The sequence below is a fragment of the Phaseolus vulgaris genome, chromosome 2 (genome assembly GCF_051622355.1).
Source record: "Phaseolus vulgaris cultivar YP4 chromosome 2, ASM5162235v1, whole genome shotgun sequence".
In the NCBI taxonomy this organism is placed as follows: Eukaryota; Viridiplantae; Streptophyta; class Magnoliopsida; order Fabales; family Fabaceae; genus Phaseolus; species Phaseolus vulgaris.
Genome location: NC_143499.1, coordinates 1,761,867 through 1,787,043, shown reverse-complemented (window position 1 = coordinate 1,787,043; position 25,177 = coordinate 1,761,867). Strand labels below are relative to the sequence as shown.

The 25,177-nt window shown below is 31.9% G+C and overlaps 3 protein-coding genes across 4 annotated transcripts; 2 read left to right on the top strand and 1 right to left on the bottom strand.

Moving 5' to 3' along the window:
* Window positions 1-6,886: 6,886 nt before the first annotated feature.
* On the top strand, window positions 6,887-10,628 carry LOC137810070 (metal transporter Nramp3.2). The gene is made up of 4 exons (XM_068611193.1): window positions 6,887-7,774; window positions 7,887-8,023; window positions 8,385-9,037; window positions 9,994-10,628. The coding sequence occupies exons 1-4, from the start codon at window positions 7,263-7,265 to the stop codon at window positions 10,213-10,215; spliced, it is 1,524 nt and encodes a 507-aa protein (XP_068467294.1). The 5' UTR covers window positions 6,887-7,262; the 3' UTR covers window positions 10,216-10,628.
* A 1,454-nt stretch (window positions 10,629-12,082) lies between these two features.
* LOC137810069 (aspartic proteinase 36) lies at window positions 12,083-19,060 on the top strand. 2 transcript variants are annotated; one of them, XM_068611192.2, is made up of 12 exons: window positions 12,083-12,586; window positions 12,688-12,808; window positions 13,581-14,008; window positions 14,115-14,271; window positions 15,492-15,574; window positions 15,652-15,748; window positions 15,845-15,917; window positions 16,033-16,245; window positions 16,437-16,561; window positions 16,847-16,948; window positions 17,019-17,116; window positions 18,521-19,060. In XM_068611192.2, the coding sequence occupies exons 1-12, from the start codon at window positions 12,321-12,323 to the stop codon at window positions 18,690-18,692; spliced, it is 1,935 nt and encodes a 644-aa protein (XP_068467293.1). In that variant the 5' UTR covers window positions 12,083-12,320; the 3' UTR covers window positions 18,693-19,060. The 2 variants fall into 2 exon arrangements, 1 of the variants encoding a protein (XP_068467293.1); XR_016518325.1 differs by having other exon boundaries at window positions 12,089-12,586; window positions 15,855-15,917.
* A 3,713-nt stretch (window positions 19,061-22,773) lies between these two features.
* LOC137810068 (uncharacterized) lies at window positions 22,774-24,606 on the bottom strand. Its single transcript, XM_068611191.2, has 2 exons — window positions 23,723-24,606; window positions 22,774-23,027 (listed from the first exon to the last, which is right to left on the bottom strand). Exons 1-2 carry the CDS (start codon window positions 24,530-24,532, stop codon window positions 22,944-22,946), a joined length of 894 nt encoding a protein of 297 aa, XP_068467292.2. The 5' UTR covers window positions 24,533-24,606; the 3' UTR covers window positions 22,774-22,943.
* Window positions 24,607-25,177: the final 571 nt, after the last annotated feature.

Genomic DNA, 25,177 nt, shown 5'->3' with positions numbered 1-25,177 from the left:
TTAATTTAAAAAAAAAAAAAAAAAAAAAAAACTCCATAGAGAATAGACAGCTTTAGTTGTATCAAATTATTAGTTCTGAAAACGGCACTATACCGTTATATCTAACCCTTATCAATAAACAATGATAACATTTGTGAAGTTCGTTACATTTTTTACTAAATCATCTATTGAAATTGTAATATGTAAATATTTATCTTAAATTCAGTTATATAAAAATATTTATTATTAAAGATTATGTGTCATTTGTGTCGATGAAAAAACATAATACTAAAACACAATAAATTTAATCTATATGTTTGAAAAAAAAATATCAAACAGCTTATACAATTTATAACACAAGCAACGAGAGGATTGTTTCTTCCTGCACCTCCATACTTTCTTCTCTTACCTCCATAAGTTTTCAAATTTCCAAAAGTACCCCTTTATAATATTTCGGATTACATAATCCAAAAGTCATTTTTCAAATTTGTAATTAGCTACCAGATTACATAATCCGGAAGTCATTTTTCAGATTCATGATTATTCTTCGGATTACATAATCCAAAAGTCTTATTTAACTTCTGGATTATGTAATCCGGAAGTCTTTTTTCAAATGAGTTTCCGAATTACATAATTCGGAAACTACTCTATGGGGTGACACAAGAAGGACAAAAATATATTTTCATGTTGTGTATGGAGGTGGCAGAAGAAGATATGTAGGTGCAGGAAGAAACAGTCCAACGAGAGAAGGTGTTAGCTAAATATATTAGCCCATGTTAAACTCATATTGGGCCTGAGTCATGAAGTATTATGCGTGTTTCTTCCTGCACCCTAACAAATTATTTCCGAACCCCACTATTTTCGAAAAAGACTATTTTACCCCTTTTAACATGACTTTCAGATTAATTTTTCTAAAATATTTTTGGAACATACTTTCAGAACACATATCATTCTTAAAGTTAAAACAATATCTTTAAGAAAGGATATTCCAAAATATTTTTTTATCTTTCAGATTTCATATTCAAGAAACAACTGTTACTTACAGAACTTCTTACATAATTTGGATATTTAGAATAATACAGGGGTGCAGGAAGAAAAATGTAGGAATACAAGAAAAAAACTCAAATATTATTCCCACAGCTATGCAAGTTAAGGAAGGCTTTTTCTTCCTACACCCCTATATTATTAAGTATAATAATTTTTAATTACTTAAAAATAATTACATCTTTGTGTCAATTTTATAACATCGATTAAAACTAAAATGTAATAATACTCTGAGTACTGACTTAAACACTTATATATCTATTATTTTAAACTGTTAGTTTTGTAAGAGTTGGTCCTCTAGATTTTTATTTTCTTCTAAAATATCTTCCTTCGACCTTGAGAAGATGGAAGCATTTATGTCGTATTTGGTAATGTTCATTGTCTACGTTGATAAACTGAAATCACACAAAGAGTGAGGACAAAATTTATGTTGATTGCTTATATTAATAAAATAAAATAAAAACATAAGGTGGAAAAAAAACTAAATATAATTTTTTAGCAATTTAATGTTATTTTTAAATTAAATTTAAAATTTTATTTCAATAATATACGAAACATTCAATAAATAATTTATTACAAATATTAATTACGTCAATAGAACTTCAAAATTCAATTAAAGAATAATATTAATATTATATATTTTTATAATATCTAAGTTTTGTCTAATAAAATCATTTTTATTTATATTTTTTACTTTTTCAAAAAAATTAATAAAAATTATTTCATGTTTTACTTTTCATCTACTTTTATTTTCTATTTTATTTTTCTTTCGTTTTTTTTTTCATTTTAAACGGAGTTAATTCGTTGCTCTCACTACAAAAATATCAAATGGAATTCACTATGTATTCATAAAATATTAGGTTGTCATTCCGTTTTATCTTGTAAACGTACTTTTTAAAAATAAAATAAAATTTGTAACACCTTATTTAACCTAAATATCTGTATATAAGATATCATTGCTAGTAATTAATGGGTTTACATCATTATGAATATTTTAAAAAACGTATAATTATAAAAAAAAATAGAACTGCATAAATATATATTATATCACCACAAGAAATTCATCAAATTATAACTAATTTTAAATACTAAAATAATTAGTTGTTATTGAACTAAATTAGAAACTATTTAAAAAAAAAAATTATTAATATCTAAATTAATTTCTATTATTAATTTAAAATTATAAAATAATTTTTAAATTAATATCTAACCATTAGTTATCAAGATTTTAGTTACTAATATTTTACATTTTAAATTAGTCTCTAAAAAACTAATTGAAACCAATTTAAAATCTAAAATAATAGTAATTAAAAACTAATTTAGATATTAATTTATAAATTATTTTATAATTTTTTTATTAATAATGGAAATTTCTTTAAATACAAATAATTTTTTAATCTTTAAAATAATATCTAATTTAGTTAATATAGTGACTAATTATTTTTGTCTCTAAATTTGATTATTATTTAATAAATTTCTTATAATGTATATTAAATATAATTAAAAGATGTTTTACCATAAACAACAGATAAGTTATTAAGATTTAAATAATAATACTTATAACTTAATTCATAAATGAAGTCATAAGAATATAATTATAAATAATTCTAACTCAACCTCTCATTTAAATGAATGTGAGTTCATAACATCAACTATAATACATACATGTGTTTTAAATATGTAATAAATTATTTCTAGACTTCTCACCACTTTACACAATTTAAATGCTTAACTAAACATATATATATATATATATAAGTGTTTGTATTTAATATATTTACTTTATAATTTGAATAGTCAAATTAAATAATGAATTAACAATATGTGTTTTGATCAACATAACACTTGAGTATTCAAAGAAAAATATTTATTTTTATCTTATTTTCTCTTGACTGAAGCATGTTATTGGAGTGAGAATATCATCACTTGAAGTATGAGACAATATAACAATGATCATGTTTTCTCTTTCAGTTTCACTCGAGAGAAAGTATATCATTTGAGTAAAAGTTTTATAAAAAACATTTTTAAAACTTACAAAAAAACTGTATACCAAATTTAAGACCTCTAACAAGTCTAAAATGCTCAATTATAATTATATATTGTTCACATTTCATGTTGAAATCATTTCGACTCAAAATAATAATTTAAAACTCAACACTTTATTCAATCTTCAATTTAATGTACATCTTAATTTAAAAAATGACCTAATTAAATAAAAATAAATCTAATTATTTTTACGAAATTTCACAAACTCAAATAAAAGTAATTTTCTATTCCAATGTGCACAAAATTCGAGTCAAATTATAGAGGATCATAACATTGTAAAGTAATTACAAACATCTCATTTTACTTTCTAATGTTTCACATACACAAATAGTGATCCAATTTCAAATTTCACTTGGTTCTTAAACATATTTCAATTACAATAGTTACCTAAAAATTACCCGTAATCTAATATATAACTACGGAGGGTAAGAGGCCTTAAGTCCAAAGTTATACAATATTTACACCCTAATACGAGAGACGATTACAATTTAAAAGATTAATTTAAAAAAACATGAGCATATCTCATTATAATTTACTACAAAAACATATCAAATGCAATTATAATCGTGAGTATTTATTTTTTACTGCCATTGCATGTGATTAAGTACTGCATCGCTAATATTTCTATAAGAATACCATATGGGTTAGTACTAATTACACATGTCAATGAAAATTAAACAAATGACAGACACAAAAAAAAAAAAATTTGGTTGATGCAAATTAGAACAATTAACCGCTTTTTGGCAGATTTTTTGTTTGACTATGAATGGTGAAATTAAGCATAATTATGCAGATTTCTCTGTATATCTCGCTCATGCGGGTTACTTCTGGCTTAAGCAAGAAAAGAATGGAAAGATGAGGTGCTCTGGATCCATTTTTGTCCAAGCGAGAAGAAATCTCGCTAAGGCGAAATGGGATAAAATTTGGGGTTGTTCTCGGGTTTACTCTCGCTCAAGCGAGAGGATTTAGTTACGTGTTTAACTGAATTTTGAGATATGTTGGATTGTTTAGAAAAGTTTAAAATATGATGTGATTGAATGGTGCATTGATGTGTTAAATGAGGTATGAAATGATGTGAAAGTATGATCAAAACATAGTATTTTCAGGAAAGAAAATACCGTGTTGAGATTGTTATTTAGGGTGTATTGATTTGTGACGATCTTGAGTCTACTGATATAATGGAATCACATAGATGAAGTTATTTGGTTAGTGAGAGTCAAAGGAGGTTCATTTAGCTGAGTTTGAGGTTTGAAAGAATTTATCAGAGCAAATCAAATGTATTTACCCTGTCATATGAAATGATTAGACGATGAGATATTAAGATGATTATGTGAATGCATGAGTGAATTTCACAGCGAGTAGTATGACAAGTGCAACTCTCTGGATGCTAATTTAAATACACGAGTCTATTTTTCGGAAGTAGAGATAAGTGATTATGTGTTGTGAGTCACTAGAAGTTTAACATGTGAATTTTGATAGACACTTGATGATTATGTGGAAATGCATGAGAATTGATGACTTTATGTGGATATTTAAATTTATATTTATATTAGAATTTACCCTTTGCTTTGTTTTGTGATTGTTTTGTTTTTAATATGTGATGATCGTGTGTTTACACGAGAACAAATTATGTTACGGGTGATAAAACTCCTTAATGAGAAGCTGAATAATGAAAATATTTATATTGTTTTGAATATTTTGTTTAAAACTTTTTTTTGTATATATTTAAAATTTCCATGAGGGAATATATTTTGAAACATTGTATTGTATGAAAGAGTTATATATAATGTGTAATATTCAGCAAAATGAAAAAGAAAAAGAAATGTAAACTATTTATTTTTTACTGAAATTATTTTTCTTTGCATTTTCCCTACTTCTTTTTCATACAATATATTTCATTCTCACTTTATATATATTATTAATGGTTTTTTTTTAGGGATCGAGAGAGTAATTGTTATTGGATGAATAACTGATTCATTCCATTCAGTCGTAATTTTCTTCTGTTCTCAAACTTCACCTTTCAATTTGAAGTGTACAACCAAAAAATTCTTTGACACTTAAAAAAATATTTAATATTCAAGTACAATTAATTATATAATAATAACATATTCATTACCCTGTTTATTTATTCACATTCTACATATTTAGTTCTCCTCTTAAAAAAACACTTGAAGAGTCGAGAAAACCAACATTAATAAAATTGAATATATGGATACTTCTCACTCAAATCGATAATTTTTTTAATAAAATTTTAAGTCAATTATCTATTTTTTATTTAAATAATATTATTTTAATATACATCTACTTATCATTATATTTTTTCTTTCATATTAATTAAGTTAAAACATAATAAAGATTATGCTATTTTAAAATAATAAAAAATCCCATCTTCATTAAAGACTGGTAGTTGAAAAGAAAGAGAGAATATACATTAAACTTTTAGTTTTTGTTTTTTCCTAAGTATGCGACATCTCGAAGGCCAACCACAGTAATCATACTTATTAAAAGTGTCCTAATTGTTATGACATATTGACATGCATCACAAAAATAAACAAAATGCAATCTTTTCAAAAGGAATTCGTAAAGAATGCATGGGCCTGATTTCGTTTTCCCACAATCATTTATACTTATCATGATTCCATTTCAATTGAGAACATGTTTTAACTTATGGGTCACTCAACCCACTTGCATACTTCATATTTCCAACTTTTGGACATTCAAAAGCATTAATCAACAAATGTAATAGTGACTTTAATTCTAACAGATCAGGGTTATGTATTTGAAATTTCAACTGCATGAATTCCAATAATAGAAAATGAAGTTCACAGGTTTAATTATAAAATATATGATTGGTAAAACTGCGTTGCAAACAGTATTTTTCGAACTAATCCTGATTCAGTTCTTAACATATTTAAAAATATCAATTTGTGCTGACATAATTGAAGAAATAAATGACTTGTAACAATTTCCTGAGGAATGGTTAATCAGTCTACGATTAGAGGGTATTTTTTTCCAATTTTGTTTTCCCGACCTAAAATCATGTGGCAAAAAAATATTTGAATTTAATTTTAAACAAACTTTTTTTTTTAAATTTAGATTTTAAATATGTACGGAAACCGCACAAGTTATTAATTAACGAAAGAGCAAACCTTTTAGAAACAGGGAACATATACGAGGTTAATATTTTTTAACATGATTTGTTCTATACGTAAAATTGATATATTCATATTTTATTTTAAACAAATAAAATAGTTGTTCACTAGGAATCTTTGTTAATAATAGTGTTTCCGGAGGAGCCACGCGAAGCTCGAATTTGTGTATCCAATCATACGAGGATGTGTGACACAGAAAATTTTATTTTGGTTTTTCAATGTTTAATTTTAGGGAAAAAAAATCTTAATCTTTTGTTCGCGACTGCTTTGGCTTAGAAAAATAGGCTATGAACGTTCCTATAAGCATTTTTTTGGGTACAGTTTTAAATATATGCATATTCTTTTGGGTACAGATTCATACGGGCATGGAATGCAAAGCAGTACATTATTAAATTATGTTTTTCTTTAAATTTCTAAATATAATAATCCTTACAAATTTGATACACAGATTGGAAGAGTGGAGACAGTGGCATCTAAATTAAAAGGATATTGAGTTATTAAAAAGACATCTTTATAAAAGAATTAATGTATTTTTAGGTGTTATTTGTTCTAAAGGTAAGAAAAATATCTATAAAAAAACCAAGAAAGTTGGGAATGAATTTATATTTATAATACTAATAAAATTCAAAAATAGTTTATAACTAAAAAGAAAAGACGAAAAGTATGAAAACAGTGGTGAGAAAAAAAAGAGAAAGTTATCTTCTTATAATTTGGTGCTGAGATGTCATGTCATGATATCATACGTGTTGTAGCAAGAAACCTTATTTGATTGGGATGATAAATCGACATAGATTAGAGTGCGAGGAAAATAGAAATAAAGATAAAAGAGAGCAAGTGAATTTCCTTTTCGGAAAACGCAAGGGTTGTTTTCGATTGGATTCTTATTTTCTCACGATAAACACTAAATCAGACTGTTCTGGTTCTCACTGCAATTTCACTGACACGTTACAAAAACACAAAATCGCCGTGGAGACAGTAGTGTGAGTGAGCCCAGGGTGACACCAACCCCACTCACTTGTTCGTTTGTTAGTTTACTTCGCGATGCCTCCTCAAGACCGCCGCCAGCCGCTGTTAGCGGAGGAGCAGGAAGAGACTGCGTACGATTCCTCGGAGAAGGTCGTGGTGGTCGGAATCGACGAGCAGGACGGGGACGTGGAGGCGCCGCCGTTTTCATGGCGGAAGCTGTGGCTGTTCACGGGGCCGGGGTTTCTGATGAGCATCGCGTTTCTGGATCCCGGGAATCTGGAGGGGGATCTTCAGTCTGGGGCAATTGCCGGGTACTCGCTCTTGTGGCTCCTCATGTGGGCTACTGCTATGGGCCTCATTATCCAGCTTCTCTCCGCTCGCCTCGGCGTCGCCACTGGGAGACACTTAGCTGAACTGTGCAGGGAAGAGTATCCTGCATGGGCTAGGATTGTGCTCTGGCTCATGACTGAAATCGCTCTTATTGGCTCTGACATTCAAGAGGTTATTGGGAGCGCTATTGCTATCAGGATTCTCAGTAACGGCGTCGTTCCCCTTTGGGCTGGGGTCGTCATCACCGCTTTCGATTGGTAACTTACCATTTTCTTCTTTTCTTTCTTAGACCAAATATATATGTATAGTTCAAATTGAGCAATTAGTTAATTAATTAGCCTCACTTTAATTTTCTTGTTTTTGTTACAGTTTCATTTTTCTCTTTCTTGAGAACTATGGTGTGAGGAAACTGGAGGCGTTTTTCGCTGTTCTGATTGCCGTAATGGCTCTCTCATTTGCGTGGATGTTTGGTGAAGCAAAGCCCAACGGTGTTGATGTTCTTGTTGGTAAGTTTGTTTTGGTTATTCACTTTCTCCCTGTACTCATCCTCGTTTTAAGTTCTACTCTCTATAAAAGACTGTACTCTTTAGTTTCTATGCAGTTTTTTTTTTAATGGTTTATAAACGTTTGAAAGGTTTTGTGGTGGTTTTACACGCTTCAAATACTTTTTTAATGCTGGCGTCGAGGACCAAAATTATTATTTTTGTATGAGTACGGACTGAAGCTTAGAACTTGAAACGAACGCATTATATGAAGCAAATTTAATATTTTGTTTTGTTTTGTTGATTTGGAAATGTGGGAATTTTACTTTATCTTGAGTAAATTCTTGAGACATATCTGATAAATACTTCAATCTTATCTTTGTAGGTATTTTGGTTCCTAAACTTAGCTCCAGAACTATACAACAAGCTGTTGGAGTTGTGGGTTGCATTATTATGCCTCACAATGTGTTCTTGCATTCTGCGCTTGTTCAGTCAAGGCAGGTTGACCCCAGCAAGAAAGGCCGCGTTCAGGAAGCTCTTAATTACTACTCGATAGAGTCCACCATCGCCCTTGCGGTGTCCTTTATGATTAATATATTTGTTACAACTGTGTTTGCCAAGGGCTTTTATGGTACTGAAATAGCAAACAACATTGGTCTTGTAAACGCAGGGCAGTACCTTCAGGAGAAGTACGGGGGTGGACTTTTCCCAATCCTGTATATATGGGGTATTGGGTTGTTAGCAGCCGGCCAGAGTAGCACAATTACTGGTACTTATGCTGGACAATTTATCATGGGGGGTTTTCTGAATTTAAGGTTGAAAAAGTGGGTGAGGGCATTGATTACTCGAAGTTTTGCAATCATTCCAACAATGATAGTTGCACTTATATTCGATACCACGGAGGAGTCTTTAGATGTTCTGAATGAATGGCTTAATGTTCTCCAATCAGTTCAAATCCCATTTGCACTCATTCCCTTGCTTTGCTTGGTGTCCAAAGAACAGATAATGGGCAGTTTCAGAATTGGCCCTGTCCTCAAGGTATATATTATCACCTTCTCTGCATTTTTTTCAGACTTGCTCGTTATCAGTTTATTTATTTGATAGAAGACTTTTAAATGTCAAATTATTTCATTTTATGTGAAATTGCCACCTGTACCTTCCTTTTTGGGTCATCAATTAAATAAAACATAGAAGAGATAATTCGGAAATGTCCCAGGGTAGACCATTATGTCTTGCTATCCAGACAAGGGATGATTCAGAATTGACTTGAAGCATACCTGATTTCTCTTACAATTCAAAATTAGATTTTAAGAAGCAACACAGGTAGCTTGATTTTACTGTCCTGTCTTGAGAGTTGAAAGGTGAGATAATGGAGTGTCCATGATCTAGTTTCACAAATTATTCATCCTAGGACCTTTAGAAACTTTTTATTGAAAATGTAAACATTTACTGCATTAAAAACATAAAAGTCATTTGATACATGTTTTTTTAAGTAATTAGAAGCATTTAGTGCTTCCTGCCCATGGGCCCAAAACTGTATTTTCAATATCCTATATCATGCAGTTTATTTTGCTGCAGTTGGAGAGTATGTGAATCAGCATTGTCTTGAAACGTCAAGAAAATGACATATATAGATATATGTGATAAATTAATGTCCATCATTCAGATTTTTGATAATTTCTCTACCTATGTTAACGACAGCGACTTATGCTTTCTGGAGTCAGTAGTTTCAAGGATTCCTTTCTTGCATCCCTCCTGTCTTTTTTTCCTTTTTAAGTTTCTTCTGGTGTGTTGGTGCTCATACTATTATTTTTAAAATTGAACATGCTAAGACAGTATTGCTACTTTCTGTCAAGTGTTCTTCAATTGTAGCTTCTGTGGACATTGGCTGTATTTAGACCAAACATCCCTTTGCCCAATTTTATGCTTTGTTTGCTTGTATTAATCGTGTTATAGTCATGAATCATTATTGTCTTACGATGATATGTATACAGATTATTTCCTGGCTTGTGGCTGCTCTGGTGATAGTGATAAACGGCTACCTATTGCTGGAATTCTTCTCCTCTGAAGTGAATGGAGCAGTGTTTGCCACTATAGTGTGTGTATTAACAGCTGCATATGTTTCATTTATACTTTACCTTATTTCACGGGCCATTACCTATACACCGTGGCAAAGTTTAACCCGATCTAAGACAGTTGCTACCACAGACAATTGAGCAGTCATCGTTCTAGTTCCTTACAACCATGGAGTAGAAAATGCTTTACCTCTGATTGGTTTCACAAGTAATTTTCCTCTATTCTTTTAGGCTCACTCATGCTTGTTATTTGTAAAAGAACTTACAACTGGATGCACGGGGCACAGGAACCTTGGTTGTCATACTTCAACAAAACAAATCGGAGTGGATGTATCTGTAATTCTGTGGATAACGCAGCTGTAAGCATACCTTGGATATTGAGATAGTGTAGTTGAGACAGCTTCTAGAACTTTGATGTTTCAAGCAAATAGTTCTCTTTATTTCGTTTGGGATTGCGTTTTTGGCTGTGGCTGGAATATCACAGTGCATTTGTAAGATGAGGATTATTGTGCATCTCTAGTCTGTTTAGAATTTTCAACACACTTTTCTCCTCACATGTGGTAAACTTGTCAAATCTTGTTAAAATAAACTCTTACATTATATTAAGAAGAAGTAAGTTTAAATTTAATTTAATTTTTAAAAAATTGTAAAATAAAAATTGTTCTTATTATATTAAGAAGTGAATTTAAATCACAACAAAATTGTAAAATGAAGACTGTTCTTACTTATAATTTAACTTTATCTTTGTTCTTACTTATAATTTAACTTTATCTTTGTTCGATTTGGAATTTTTAATGAAATATGATACCACTCTCCTCTAAAGTTCATGTCACAACAATAACATTTCTTTCGAAACATAGGCAAGAAAAAAAGGGAACTCAAGGAATTGTCTTATGATTTATATGGCCATGACATACTTAAAGTGATATGCATTCATCCATGGCTGAGTAAACAATGTTAGTAACATTGATATTTTTTTATGCATTCTCACATTTGAAGTCATTAAACAATATTAACAAATATTCAAACAAAAACCATTATTTTCCCAATATCATATCATGAAAAGTCTTCTAGATACTTTTATAAAACTAAGATATCGAATTTTACTGAAAGATAACATTTGACCTATCTTAAACTTAATAGACTTATATCTTTCGTCTCATGTGATACTCAAATTTTTATTATAAAATCAAATGTATATTTATTACCAAATATAGTTATCATTTTAATTTTTTATGACTTAAAATCATGTCGATGAAGACATAATATCTCCTAACATGAGTTTCGAGATTATCATCATTGTTATTAAAGACTTGATATTATCCAAAATACATATCATCATTAATTATACGATAGTTATATACACCTTTTACACATCTTACTAGAAACACAACATATTTAAAAGTATATAAATTCTATAAATAGTATACATAGCATATTATACTCAAAAATTCAATATATTGTTGTTAAAACATATTTTTTTTTAATTTTTTTATTATAATTTTAAAATATTAATTCAATATAACTAAATTATTAAATTTTAATAATGAGATGAAAAATATTAAAAAAATCAAAATATCAATAAAAATTTCTTTTACAACTAATTAATGGAAAACATTTATTTGAAGTTTTTAGTAAGAAATTCTTAATATAATCTTAGTTTAATTTTTCTTAAAAAGTATAAAATATTTATTATCTTCCTTTCAATTCTAAATTTAAGTTTATCATTGTTAGAAAAATATTATTATGTATCATTAAAACTTTGAGATAAACATTATGATAAATTTAATGTTTTAGGAGTATTTTCAATGTTAGAGTATTTTTTCTAATTTTTAGTAATATTATATCTTTTTCCTGAATATTCTTATTTTTATTATTCTATTAATATCGTCCAACCATTAAACTTTGAAACTCGGTATCAAAAAATTAAACTTTGAAAAATCTCAAAGTTTGATAATATTTTTTTCCGACCAACCGTACATAGTAACATATGTCTGATATTGAGAATATAGTTTTTTTTTCTTAAAAAAGAGGTGATGGTTACACGAATAGTAGAACAGTCAAGTTGGGTAACGAGAAATTAAATAAGCGAAAATGGATATTTTTGGTTTCAGGCACAGCAGAGGATACTTTGACTTTTCTCCTCTCTCCTTTGTCTAAATTGAGACTCTTTTTCTTGGTGGAGTCTTCAGTCTTCAGTTCCTGTCTGGTTTCGATCTGCGCCATCGCTTGAACCAGTTTTACTCATGGCGTTGCAACGGACGCAACTCATCTCCGTCGTGTCCCTAATTCTATCCCTGGCGCAGTGGGTTGTTGCCACCGGGGACTCCGGCGAAGTGTTACTCTTACCAAACGAGGGTTCTCGCCCTGCTATGATTCTTCCTCTACACCACTCTGTTCCCGATGATTCTTCCGTCTCTGACTTTAGCCCGCGTCGTCAACTTCAGAGATCGCAGTCCCAACGCCACCCTGACGCTCGCATGAGGCTCTACGACGATCTCCTCCGGAACGGGTTCGTCTCTTTCACTGCATCGCTTCCTTTCCTTTCTTTCAAAATAATTTCGCACTTTTTTTTTGTAATTATGTGTGTGTTTTGGAAAATGGGATGAGTAGGTACTACACGACGCGGCTTTGGATCGGTACTCCTCCGCAGAGGTTTGCTCTAATTGTTGATACGGGAAGCACTGTGACCTATGTCCCATGCTCTACTTGCCAACACTGTGGTAAACACCAGGTAGTGTTTCCGGATGCCATTCTCACATGTCTGGATCAATATTTTGGTTGATTATTAAATTTGTGTAAAAAAGGTTCTATTTGATTATGGATATGACTCGGTTTTCTGAAAATCATTGAGAGGCCAACTTGACGATCTATACCTAAATGTTCCTTATTATAAGGACTATCTTCACTTTCAAGGCCTTAAGCCCATATATTGAGTCACATTTATTTGTGCTCAAGATGTCTATACGTAGGGTGAAGGGGGTTGTTGTTGGTCTGCATCTGTTCATGCTCTGAGTGTCTAGTCCGAGGTGAGTGACCTAAAGGGGTGTGTGTTGAGATCTCAAATTCTTGTAAGGCTTGATCAGTTTTGAGGAAGTTGAGTGAGGTACTAAGGTGAAATTATAATTATAATAAAAATACACATTGAAGGGGTTATATGATATTTTTATACATATACACTCCCGGGTGTGCTTTGTATATTTGTGAAAATGGAAAAGTGGAGGACTGAAAATTGATGACTCCCTCAGATACCAGATAAGTCTAGATTCCAGATACTGAATTTCATTTTCATTCCTCCAATTTTCACTTCTACGAACTACCAAAACTCCTTTAATGTTGTTTGGTAGATTGCGTATGCCTCTTCTGCGTTTAGTTTGTTTTTGAATGTCATTTATTTCAACTTAAAATAGACTTTAAAAGAATGGAAATTGTAGTGTCCATGCATGTGTATCTCACCTGATTTATCTGAAGTGGATTGGATTTGTGTGCCCAATTTATTTTAAAAGGATCCAAAGTTCCAGCCAGAAGATTCAGAAACCTATCAACCTGTAAAATGCACATGGCAGTGCAACTGTGACACAGACAGGAAGCAGTGCACGTATGAGAGACGGTATGCAGAAATGAGTACTAGCAGTGGGGTCCTTGGTGAGGATGTCATATCCTTTGGAAATCAGAGTGAGCTTTCCCCTCAACGTGCTACTTTTGGCTGTGAAAATGATGAGACTGGGGATCTTTATACTCAGCATGCTGATGGAATCATGGGTTTGGGCCGTGGAGATCTAAGTATCATGGACCAACTGGTTGAGAAAAAGGTGATAAGTGATGCATTCTCACTGTGCTATGGTGGAATGGGTGTTGGTGGGGGTGCTATGGTTCTTGGTGGCATATCTCCCCCAGCTGACATGGTTTTTACACATTCAGATCCCGGTCGAAGGTGTGTGTCAAATTTCTTATTTTACAAATATGAGATGTCATGCATTTTCTTAACAAATGCATTTTATTAATCTCACACATTTACTCTAGTTTTGGGATGGCGACAGTCCATATTACAATATAAATTTGAAGGAGGTACATGTTGCGGGGAAGCGACTGAATTTAAACCCAAAGGTTTTTGATGGGAAGCATGGAACTGTATTGGATAGTGGCACGACTTACGCATACCTACCAGAATCAGCATTTCTTGCATTTAAAGATGCTGTAAGTTCTTTGTCATAGACATCACTGTATAAATGCTTGAGTTACAATTTTTATTCTCACATATTTTCTAAAAACCTTGACTTGTTTTCAAATCAGTGAGAGTTGTCATTCCTGTGTTATGAGGTGAGATAGAACAAAATTGTAATGGAGTCATAAAGGTATTTTTTTTAATAAAAATTTTCAATTTTAAAGATTTCCAGGGAGGTCTTGAATTCCCTATTGCACATATAGGAGGCACCTCTTAGAGCTGTTGTAGGTGAATCATCCCCATTATACAAATATTGCTGCAGACATATTCTTCTTTTCAATCATGATCCTGGTCTTCCCTTGGAATTGGAGGTTTTAAGTGACTTGAGTTATTTATTGGATTTCTTTTTTAATTTACTGAATATTTATTCATTGCACTTCGCTTTTTTGGTAAAGTAACTTTGATGCTTTGATAAGAGCTTAAATTTTTTAGAACAATTTTAAAATTCATGGTATGGATGTTTGTTCTTTATATCTCTTAACGGGATGCTAAAACTTTATGCTGTTTGCCCTTTCTGAACAGATTTCTCTTTTGCTGCAATGGTAAAACTTACCTTTAATTTTTCAGTACAATTATAAAAATATTTGGACGGTTGTTCGTTCATTACATTTAGTTAGTGAAATGCTAAAAGTGTATGCTTTTAACCTCTCTGAACAGATTTCTCTTTATAGTGTAGTTAAAGGTGCTCTGAATCATTATAGATTTTCTTTATTTGAATTGGCAGCATTTTTTGCCATACTGGTTATTGGTATTCTATGATATCTAAATAGAAGTTTAAAGATGCTTCAATTCTCATGTCACTTTTTTGGTTCTTTACTTCTTTTTCAAAGTCTCGATGAGTTTTCTAATCAACATGTGATGCAATATTAACAGTCATTATTAGCTATTAATTTTTGGAACAGCAGTATAGTGACAATGCTTTAAGATTATAACTAATTTTGATGTATTTCGGTATTCATTTCTCTGGGATGTTCTCCCTTAACAGCTCATACATTTAGAAAATCCAATTGGTTAGTCAAATGAATGTGCTTTCTATTGTGGATTCGGTGAGAGTCCTTTGTAACCTCTCATCATCATTATTTTGGTATCATAAATCAGTTTTCCTGTTTGCAATATAAAATCAAGTATTCTGTATGCCATATATTTCTCTTTTATGACTGATTACTTGAATTATGTATTTATCTGATTGCAGATTATGAAGGACACTCACTCATTGAAGCGAATAAGTGGTCCAGATCCACGTTATAATGATATATGTTTTTCTGGTGCAGGAAGGTAAGTGGCACTTTTAATGAGTGAATGTACACACGGATGCTGCTTAATTAACAGTTTTGAGTTTACTTGTATTTCAGTGATGTCTCTCAACTCTCTAAAAGCTTTCCGGTAGTTGACATGGTATTTGAAAATGGTCACAAGTTGTCACTGTCACCTGAAAATTACCTGTTTCGGGTTAGTTATGCAATAAAATCATTAATATCTTTTGTTGTGTTTCTTGATTGATTGGTTTTCTTATCCCTATCTTTAACGCGGTTGTCTTTTATGAAGCATTTAAAAGTGCGAGGTGCATATTGTCTAGGGGTTTTTTCAAATGGCAATGATCCAACTACTCTTTTAGGAGGTATAACTTATTTAGTATGCGAAGTTTCATGCCATTTAATACTTCCCCTCGCTTTTAAATATTATTTAGTATGGGTTTGTCTTATACTTTAGTGATCATTCTTTTATTTGTGTAGGTATTGTTGTTCGTAACACTCTTGTGATGTATGATCGCGAGCATACAAAAATTGGTTTCTGGAAGACTAATTGTTCGGAGTTATGGGAAAGACTACATGTCTCAGATGCCCCACCACCCTTGTCTCCAAAATCTGAAGGAACAAATTTGACCAAAGCATTTGAGCCCTCTGTTGCTCCCTCCCCCTCCCCATCACAGTATAATTTACCGCTAGGTATTAAGAGCTTCTGTTTTAATTTTATTGGATGCAGAAGTACCATGTTCAAACATGGATCAGATGTTACTCGTTGATAAAAGAGTTCTCTGTTTTAGTTTATTTGTATATTTTTCAGAAATTGCTGCCATCTATTTGTGATTTATATGCTCACTGATGACTAATCTGCTTTCATCAACTTAAATGTGCAGGTGAACTCCAAATTGCTCAAATAATAGTTGTAATTTCATTTAATATCAGCTACATGGAAATGAAGCCTTACATCACTCAATTGACTGGACTCATTGCTAACGAGTTAGATGTTAATACTTCCCAGGTTAGGAAATGGTCACTGAAGTGCAGAAAATTTGGTTGAATACTTGCATCTTTAATTATATTTGATGCAGTATAAAAGTTTAATTAACAATATTCATAATATAACCTTCACAATCTCATTTGGATGATGAGCGCTGGAATTTGGGTAGAGCTCAGTCTTTTACTTTTAGTTGATGTGACAACTTTCCAAAATAGTGATAAAGCAATATGCATTTTTGGGTAAATTTTCCCTGTTGATGTGTATTTTTACTTTATGATGACAACAAATTGGCTGGAATGCTCACAGGTTCACCTATTGAATGTTTCTTCTCTTGGAAATGGTTCTCTCTCTAAATGGCTCATAACACCGAGGCCATATGCTGATTTCTTTTCAAATGCCACCGCAATGGTAAGTGGAAATTTGTGCATTTGCATTTTGGTAAAGACTGCCCATTTGATTGTGATTTTTTATGTAACAGAGTATGATTGCCCGGCTTTCTGAACATCGAATGCAACTTCCTGACTCACTCGGAAGTTATAAGTTTCTTGGTTGGAATGCCAAGCCTCCATTGAAACGGTAAATGTTTTCTTGAAAGGACAAGTCAGATAATTATCTTTCCTACCATCATGTACTTGTGCTTGCATAACTGAAAGTTTTATTATTTAACTCATGCAATAATGAGGTACCTAGTTTTACTGATGTAGATTGGTTGGTAAGTCTAATGCACTAATCTATTAAAATTCATGCTTAAGGTTATTTGTGTTGCTTTCCACATCTGATGTTTGTAAAAACATATGCAGGCCTTTTCATACTTATAGATACCAATATTCACTTAGACTTAAATTTGGTTTTTGATTCTTGATAAATTACCAAGTTTTGTTTTTGGTTCCTGTTGCATAATCAGGAGAATTATGCTGTAATTAAGTGCAGATTTCATTCTATATTTATTAGGACAGATTTGTTAGTGATTTGATTTGATTTGTACAGCTTTAAACACCCATTATTTCTGGTTTTTATTACCTATTAATTAGGTTGTAAAACAGTCTATAAATAGAGCCTGTAATCACATTTGTAAGATAGATTAGAAAAACATTTCATCTATTTCTTTCAACTTGGTATTAGAGCTCCTGATCTGGGAGACTCTGTTTCTGCAATATTTTTTTTTTAGCAGCCTTCATTGCTGCAATTCTTTTTTGACAGCCTTAATTGCTTCAACTTTTGAACTTATCCTATTTGATTATTCCACTACTTTATTTGTCACTCACTTGTTCAAGGCTTGCACTGTATTTGACTGTTTCCTTCTTCAAAAATAGTGGTTTCATAAACTTAATTAACTTGTTTTATGAGACTTATGGCTAAGCTGCTTTGTTTCTAGTTTAACATTAGTACATTGAACACTATTTATGATGTATATGACTTTAAATTTAATTTTCATAGTCTCTAAATAGTATAATTCAATTTATGACCGACTTCAACAATTGCTCAAGATTAGCTATTATCATTTTTCATGTTCTCACATACTATGCTCCTTGTGTAGATGTGGGTGCAGTATATTAAATCCTTATATTTTTCACTTTATTGCGTAGTAGCCTGTGGCATGCTTTCTGCCTTAGTGAGTAGTTCAATGGAAGAACGAAGTGTAATTATTTGGAAATATTAATTTTATTTTGATCCATAAAATTTTATTACTCACTTTTATTTTTACCAGTTTGTCATGCAAATATATTGTCATAAATAAACTTTTGGGACAAGTGGGAAAACAGCCTCTGTTCTTTTCAAATTTTAGACATCTCATTATCCTATTTAACCTTCTTGCATGGTTGTTGATTCAAAATTCTGTTTCTTATTGTAGTTGTCTATTTTTGTGATCTCTTTGTCATGTGTGTGTAGCTGTAATATCTTCAGTCTTGTATTTATTTGAAGTACATAGATTAGACATTTTTCTATAACCATTAAACACATTTTTCTGAAATTATGCAGGACTTGGTGGCAGCAATATTATTTGACTGTGGCTTTAGCTGTTTTGCTTACATTGCTTCTAGGAATATCAGCCTTAGGAGTATTCTTAATTTGGAGAAACAGACAGCAAGCTGAGCAATCATACGAGCCAGTTAATGTAGCTGTTCAAGAGCAGGAACTTCAGCCATTATGAGCCTGTCTGAACCACTATTGCTTAGTGGTTTTCCTGGTTATTGTGGCTGGCATATTCTAGTCCACCATTGCAAGAACAATTTACACAATCATATTGTCATACAACTGATCAAGATTTTGGTTTCTAAGAATTAAGAAATCGAGCTGTCTATCATGATATAATGTAAACCTCATAGATGTATATAAAGAATTCTTTGGAAGTTGTATCATATGCAAACACAATTTTGTTTGTGATAATTGCAATATAGCAGTGAATCAAAGGGTGGTAGCATTAGGTTGAACTAAAATTTCGTTATAGGGTGATGGTCATATATTTATTTAGATATTTCTTTTTACTTTGTTATTATTCTTATTTTTATGTACATGTCTTATCCTCTTCTTTCTTGTATAGCATTCTATTTACTAATCAATTACTAATTAGTAACCATAAGATTATATGATGTGTTATGGTTGAAGGTAATGATAATGATAGGCAACTTATATAAACTAGTTGATAATTCTGTTACCAAAATCATAACTTATTTAACTGTTGGCAATTCTCTTTCTCGTTAGAATTAGATAGTTGATTTATTGGATTTGTTGATTGAAACGGAAGCATAATTTTCTTTAGGGTGGCCTTCAACCAAGATTCCCTTTCTGACTAAATTTAAATACATCATTAGGTCAATTTATTTATTATTTATGTCGCAATTTTTATTTATAAAGTTTATTACCTATAAATTATATATATATATATATATATTTAATATCGATCGGTTGAACTATTAACTAACCGATTTAAAATGTGACCTATTATTTTAGTATTGCAGTTAGATAATTAATACAAACGACGCCTTGATTTATTGAATTTGATTTGATTTATTCAATTTGATTTGTACTATGGTTGGTCGATAATCGGCGTGTCTCTCCGTCTACTTAAGTTTAAACAGAATTTTTAAGAACATTATTTAATTAATTAATGTGAAATTAGTTTATTTGTAAAGCATAATTGAAGTCTAATTACGTCATTTTTTGAAATTCGTTATTAGGATTCATGAGAAAATATTTAACCAAAAAATATAAAAAGTATGCACAGTCAAATACCACCAATTTTTACAAAAAAAATCTTTATTTTTTACTCTATTTAACCTTAATGAAACAACTTATTTTTTTCATATTTGTCCTTCAAATTCATTATTTCAATTCTACTCTGAAATTCAAAACAAATCCTTAAGGTGCATTGTCGTTGTATATGAAACCATTAATTTAAGGAAACAAATATTAGAGGAATTTTTTTCAAATCTTACCGGTTGCCTTTGGTGGCTAAAAGTAAATTCATTGAGTGCGATTTTGGCATTGAACGTTTCGTCCCAGTGAAGGAAACTCAGAAAGGTAAAAATGTGAGTTCCGATATATTTGTGCTTGAAGAAAGATGATGTACAACACTCTTTCAGTCTTGACCACAGCTGAAAAAGACACTACCCACAGCAAATAAATTTGTGGTCACTAGCCAGCACAAAAACAAATCCATATGGTTGGATCTATGTAACAGAGACACACGGACACGAACACAAAGATACGTATAATCTCTAAAATAAAGTACACGAGGACACAGATCTATATATTATATAATTATGAATTATATAAATTGACAATAAAAATTTATGTGCACAAGTATGTTTCAGATTATTTTTTGGAGCAAATAATGTTTTGTCATGACTGGTTCAAAATTATTTGTTTCTTATTTTTATAATTATAATAAAAATTTATAAATAAGTTTGAGTTTTTAGAAAATTAATGTTTTTTCTTTTTTAAGATTGTGTTAGAATCATATTAAAATTGTCAAAAATTCAACAAATACTTTTTGAATTGAACATTTCACAGATACGTGTCATACAAGGGTCGGTGTCCAATATGAGTATCCGACACACACCTTATTTAAGAGGAATGTCTTCCTAGGCTGCAATGCAAGTAAAGAAACAGCCGAGAAATTTTCCATATGATACGAGAAAAATGTGACAATGAAAGCTGCACTGAGCATGCTTTTAATTCTTGTAAGCCATGCCTACACGTGCAAGTGAAACCACAAGGTGCAGTAGCGTCTAAAAGAGACTTCTATACTAATAAGGCCTTTTGTGGTCACTGCAATTTTCTGTGGCACGCGACAAGTTGATAAAAACACAAGGCTCTGTCAATTGTCACTGATACGAATGATCTCAGAATTTGGGTGGCAAATCTGTAGAACTTTCACGGTTTCATCAGATTTGGTTCACTTCAATTGGAAAACGAAAAGAAATTAGAGTTAATATTACTGAATGTGCAAGCTGGCGCCTGTGAAGTTAGTTGAAGCTTAATTGCATATCATAAAAATGACGCATTATTACTTGATAAAGTTAGGTCTACCGTCTCGAAGAAAACAAGAACAAATTGTGGAATAAAGTTAGAAGTGGCCTAACCAAAAAGAGAGCACTAAATTTCATTAAGTATCATCTGCAAGATTAATCATAACTTGTTGCCAATGCATTTAGTTGATCCAATAGTACTCATTAAATAAACAGTTGTTTTGTCTTGGAATGATATAAAGACGGAGAAATATTGCTTGAAAAATAAGGATTAATTTTATATCAAAGTGGTAAAGAACTTTTTATTTTTTTGAGAATGAGATTAAAAATCTGTTTCTCAAACATTCTAAAATATAACATTTTTAATAAATATTTTAAGGTTTAATAAAGTAAAACGTATTTAAATTAGTATTGATTCCGATTTTTAGGCGATGTGAGACTATTAGACATACTAAAATAAGTTACAATGAAATTGTTTTGATATATCTAATAGTTTTACATTACTTAAGAATCAATGTGAATAATAATTTAAATATATATTATTTTTTTAACTTTTTTTTAGACATTTTGTATAGATAAAATTAGTGAATTTGAGATAAAAACATTGTTTAAAGTTTAAAATCACACGATTACTATTGTACAAAATGTTAAATTTTCAAATTAAGGTTACAGAATGTACAGTTTATAAAATCACACAATTACTATTGTAACACGTTGCATGTGATGATATTTAATGGGATCAACGGTTAATCTTCAGAATAAACAAGAAAAGTCAATGATGTAAAATTGCTAAATCTTACAAATAAATAGTGTCGTTGTAACCTTGCCAAGTACATCTTACTTTACCTACACTGTTATGATTACAAGTACTAACTTCAATACTAAAATATCTTATATTTTTCTCTTTTATTGAGGACAATTATATCAGTACACGTCAATTGTTTTAAAGAGTTACTGTATCGATTGTATTAGTACCGATTAATTATTTAATTATTTTAACTTTAAATAGCTAACTATTAAAACAATAATTACTTTTGTAATTATGAGAAATGCAGGTATAAAAATAGAATTTGAATTCGAACATTCTAGATAGATTGATTAATAAAGCGATAATTCTAAATTAGCATAATAAATCAGAATCAGAATGATAAATATAAAAGCTAATCGTATTTAAATTGTTAAATTTATATTTAAATGTGCGTTTTTTGAATAGTCACGTGACTATTTATTATTAATATATAGCTGAATGTCTTAGATTTATAATATCATTAATTATTTCCAATATGGGACTTAATATGCAAATAGTTATTCACATTAATTGGATTTCTTTTCTTGTAAAAAGAATCCGATACTTTAAAGGATAAATTAGTTTAAACTAACATAATTTGCTTTATAGACTGTTATATCTATAAATACTTTTATTGCATTAATTTATATCTACATCTACCGTTGAAAAGTAATATATTTATAAATTTTATATTAATATAAATGATTTAACACTATATAAATAAATAAAAATTAACGATATATATAAAACCTAAAATCACCCTTCAAATCAAACTATCATTTTCTATTTTAAAACTAGAATAGTGTGATTCTTAGCTGAAGTCGTTGTTAAACCTGGAATAGAAAGTTTAGCAGAAACTGAAATAGAATAAAATATAAAAATAGAAAGACGTTGTAGTGTCGGTGCCAACCTCTTCAAGCAATCCCAAGATAAAACACGACAAACACAGGACAAGGGTTTAAAGAATACAAAAATAAAAGTAAGAACATCATAAATTATATTTATTTATTTATATATGTAAAAAGTAACAAGAGATCGAAGAAAACAATAGCAAATAAATTTAATGTTGGCCCCGACAGGGCCAAAAAAGACAATAAATGATACAATAATATGTAACAACCGCCATGAAGTCTGAGCCTCTTCTCTAGAAGATCAAAACAAGGGTAGCCCAGCTCAATGCTAAGCATCCTATCACCTTCTTCAAGCACCTCATGCTTTCAGCTCCACTCTGCAATGTGTAAATCTCAGATCCAATTCAGTACATTCAAAAATTTACATAATATTGTGAAAGACATGAACACATAATCAGTAAATATGCACGACCAAAGCATGATACATTATCCCGACAGCGACTGAACTCTTTGATTTTATTAAAAAATCATGATTTTGCTATGTATTGTTCAATTACCAAGTTCACGTGGATTCTAGAAGAAGGATTTAAAAAAAAGGACTAACAAAACCCTTAACCAAATCCATTCTAGAAGAATGGACACACAAGACATGAGTTCTATGATATTGAAGTCAACTAAAAACCCAACTGAAGTTAAGAGTCAACAAAGCATATCAATGTCTCATCTCACTCCGAAGATCTGAACTACATTTGTAAAATCCAGATCTGATCCATATTTTGCACAAACAGTAAAGTTAAACCAAAGTTTACACACAGAAAACTACATTTAGATTTTAGAATTTAATTTGAAGACTAACCCAATGGGGTGAGGGTGACACCAAAGACAAAACAAGACTAATCTTAAGTGTAAAAATTTGAAGACATTTGTTTGTAATTAGTCTAATAATTGGTGCACATATGAATTATTTCTACTTTTATATGCATTATTTGATAAAAAAAGTGTGCAGTTGTAAAAACATTGTTTGCGTAGTATGAATAGTGAATGGCAGTTTTTCTTTTAACGCAACACGTACCTCGTTCTGAGATGAGGCTGGACCGGGAGCCAACGCATCCTGGCTGGATCCCGGAGCTCCGACCGGTGGAGCGGGAGGTCCGAGCAATGTTGGCGACGGTGCTGGTGCAGTGTGCTTCTTACTCTTCTTGGTCGTCTTCTTCTTCGGGGCCGGAGCGGGAGCCTCAGCAGTCGGTGCTACCACGGGTGCCGGAACTGTCGGTGCCAGTGCAGGGGGAGAGCTCACCGGAACTTGCGCCGGCGGTGTGCTCACTGGGGTCAAAGCAGGAGGTGTGGCCGCAGGAGGTGTGGCTGTTGGAGTTGTGGCAGTCGGAGGTGTGGCCGCTGGAGGTGTGACTGCAGGAGGTGTGGCTGCTGGAGGTGTGGCTGCTGGAGGTGTGGCAGCCGGAGGTGTAGCTGCTGGAGGTGTGGCAGCCGGAGGTGTAGCTGCTGGAGGTGTGGCAGCCGGAGGTGTGGCTGCTGGAGGTGTGACCGCTGGAGGTGTAGCAGCCGGAGGTGTGGCAGACGGAGGTGTGGAGGCCGGGGGGTTGGTCGCTGGAGCTGGAGCGGCAGTTTTGGACGGAGGCGAAGCCGTGGGAGTTGATGCGGGGGTTGCGGTTGCAGCATTGTGGGAGGAAGCTGGTGGAGATGAGGTGGGAGAAGCAACCGGCGCCGGTGATTGAGGCTTAGAAGGGGTAGTGACTGGGGATGCAGAGGGAGTGGTGGTGGAGGCCGGAGGGGTCGTGGTGGGCGCCGCCGATGGAGACTGCCCTCCGACGGCGGCGACAACAACGGCGATGAGTGCGAAAGACAGAAGACTTTTCCGATCCATTGAGTTCTGTTGGTTTTTTATGAGAGGGAGAGTGAAAAGTGTGGGAGAAGGTTTATAAATATATAGGACAGGACCCTCTGCTTTCATCTGTCACTCAGGCAGCTATTGGTGTTGGGGAAGTGGGGTCCCTATCAGATGGGCCCCCACTAGCCGTTGGATCAACGAGTTTGGGTTAGGGTTCAGAAGCTTCGCATTTGGGGGCCCACCCAAATAAGTTTTTCCTCTTGCATTACCACTCTTTTATAATGTCACATATTCAAGGTTAAATTAAATTTTTAATCTTCATTTATAATTTCAACGAGATTTTCCTCCAAAACATTACGTGGAGAAAATATAAAATCAGAGCAGACATTAACACATGTGGATCATTATTTCTTCGTCTAGGACTCAAAAAAATAAATAAAATTTTTGGTATTTTTAATTGAAAGCAGAAAAATCCAACAATACTGGGAACTTTATCATCGGACACAATACATGAAAATCAAACTCTAAAAAATGAGTTGTTGAGAATGGAATTGGAAAAGAAGTACATTTTAATCGTTAATATAAAGCTTTACTTAGTTGCTAATTAGCGTCGGTGACATTATGGAAAAGGAGTTGATTTATTGGTAATTAATGGTAAGAGTTAACACGTTTAATAGAGAA

Excerpts from the sequence above, each read along its gene's own strand:
- LOC137810068 (XM_068611191.2), bottom strand. The coding sequence starts at position 24,532 with ATGGATCGGAAAAGTCTTCTGTCTTTCGCACTCATCGCCGTTGTTGTC. Across the intron at positions 23,028-23,722 it reads CAGCCTCATCTCAGAACGAG|AGTGGAGCTGAAAGCATGAG; the intron begins GTACGTGTTGCG and ends TACACATTGCAG.
- LOC137810069 (XM_068611192.2), top strand. The coding sequence starts at position 12,321 with ATGGCGTTGCAACGGACGCAACTCATCTCCGTCGTGTCCCTAATTCTA. Across the intron at positions 15,575-15,651 it reads TGTTTTTCTGGTGCAGGAAG|TGATGTCTCTCAACTCTCTA; the intron begins GTAAGTGGCACT and ends CTTGTATTTCAG. Across the intron at positions 17,117-18,520 it reads GCCAAGCCTCCATTGAAACG|GACTTGGTGGCAGCAATATT; the intron begins GTAAATGTTTTC and ends GAAATTATGCAG.
- LOC137810070 (XM_068611193.1), top strand. The coding sequence starts at position 7,263 with ATGCCTCCTCAAGACCGCCGCCAGCCGCTGTTAGCGGAGGAGCAGGAA. Across the intron at positions 7,775-7,886 it reads GTCATCACCGCTTTCGATTG|TTTCATTTTTCTCTTTCTTG; the intron begins GTAACTTACCAT and ends TTTTTGTTACAG. Across the intron at positions 9,038-9,993 it reads GAATTGGCCCTGTCCTCAAG|ATTATTTCCTGGCTTGTGGC; the intron begins GTATATATTATC and ends ATATGTATACAG.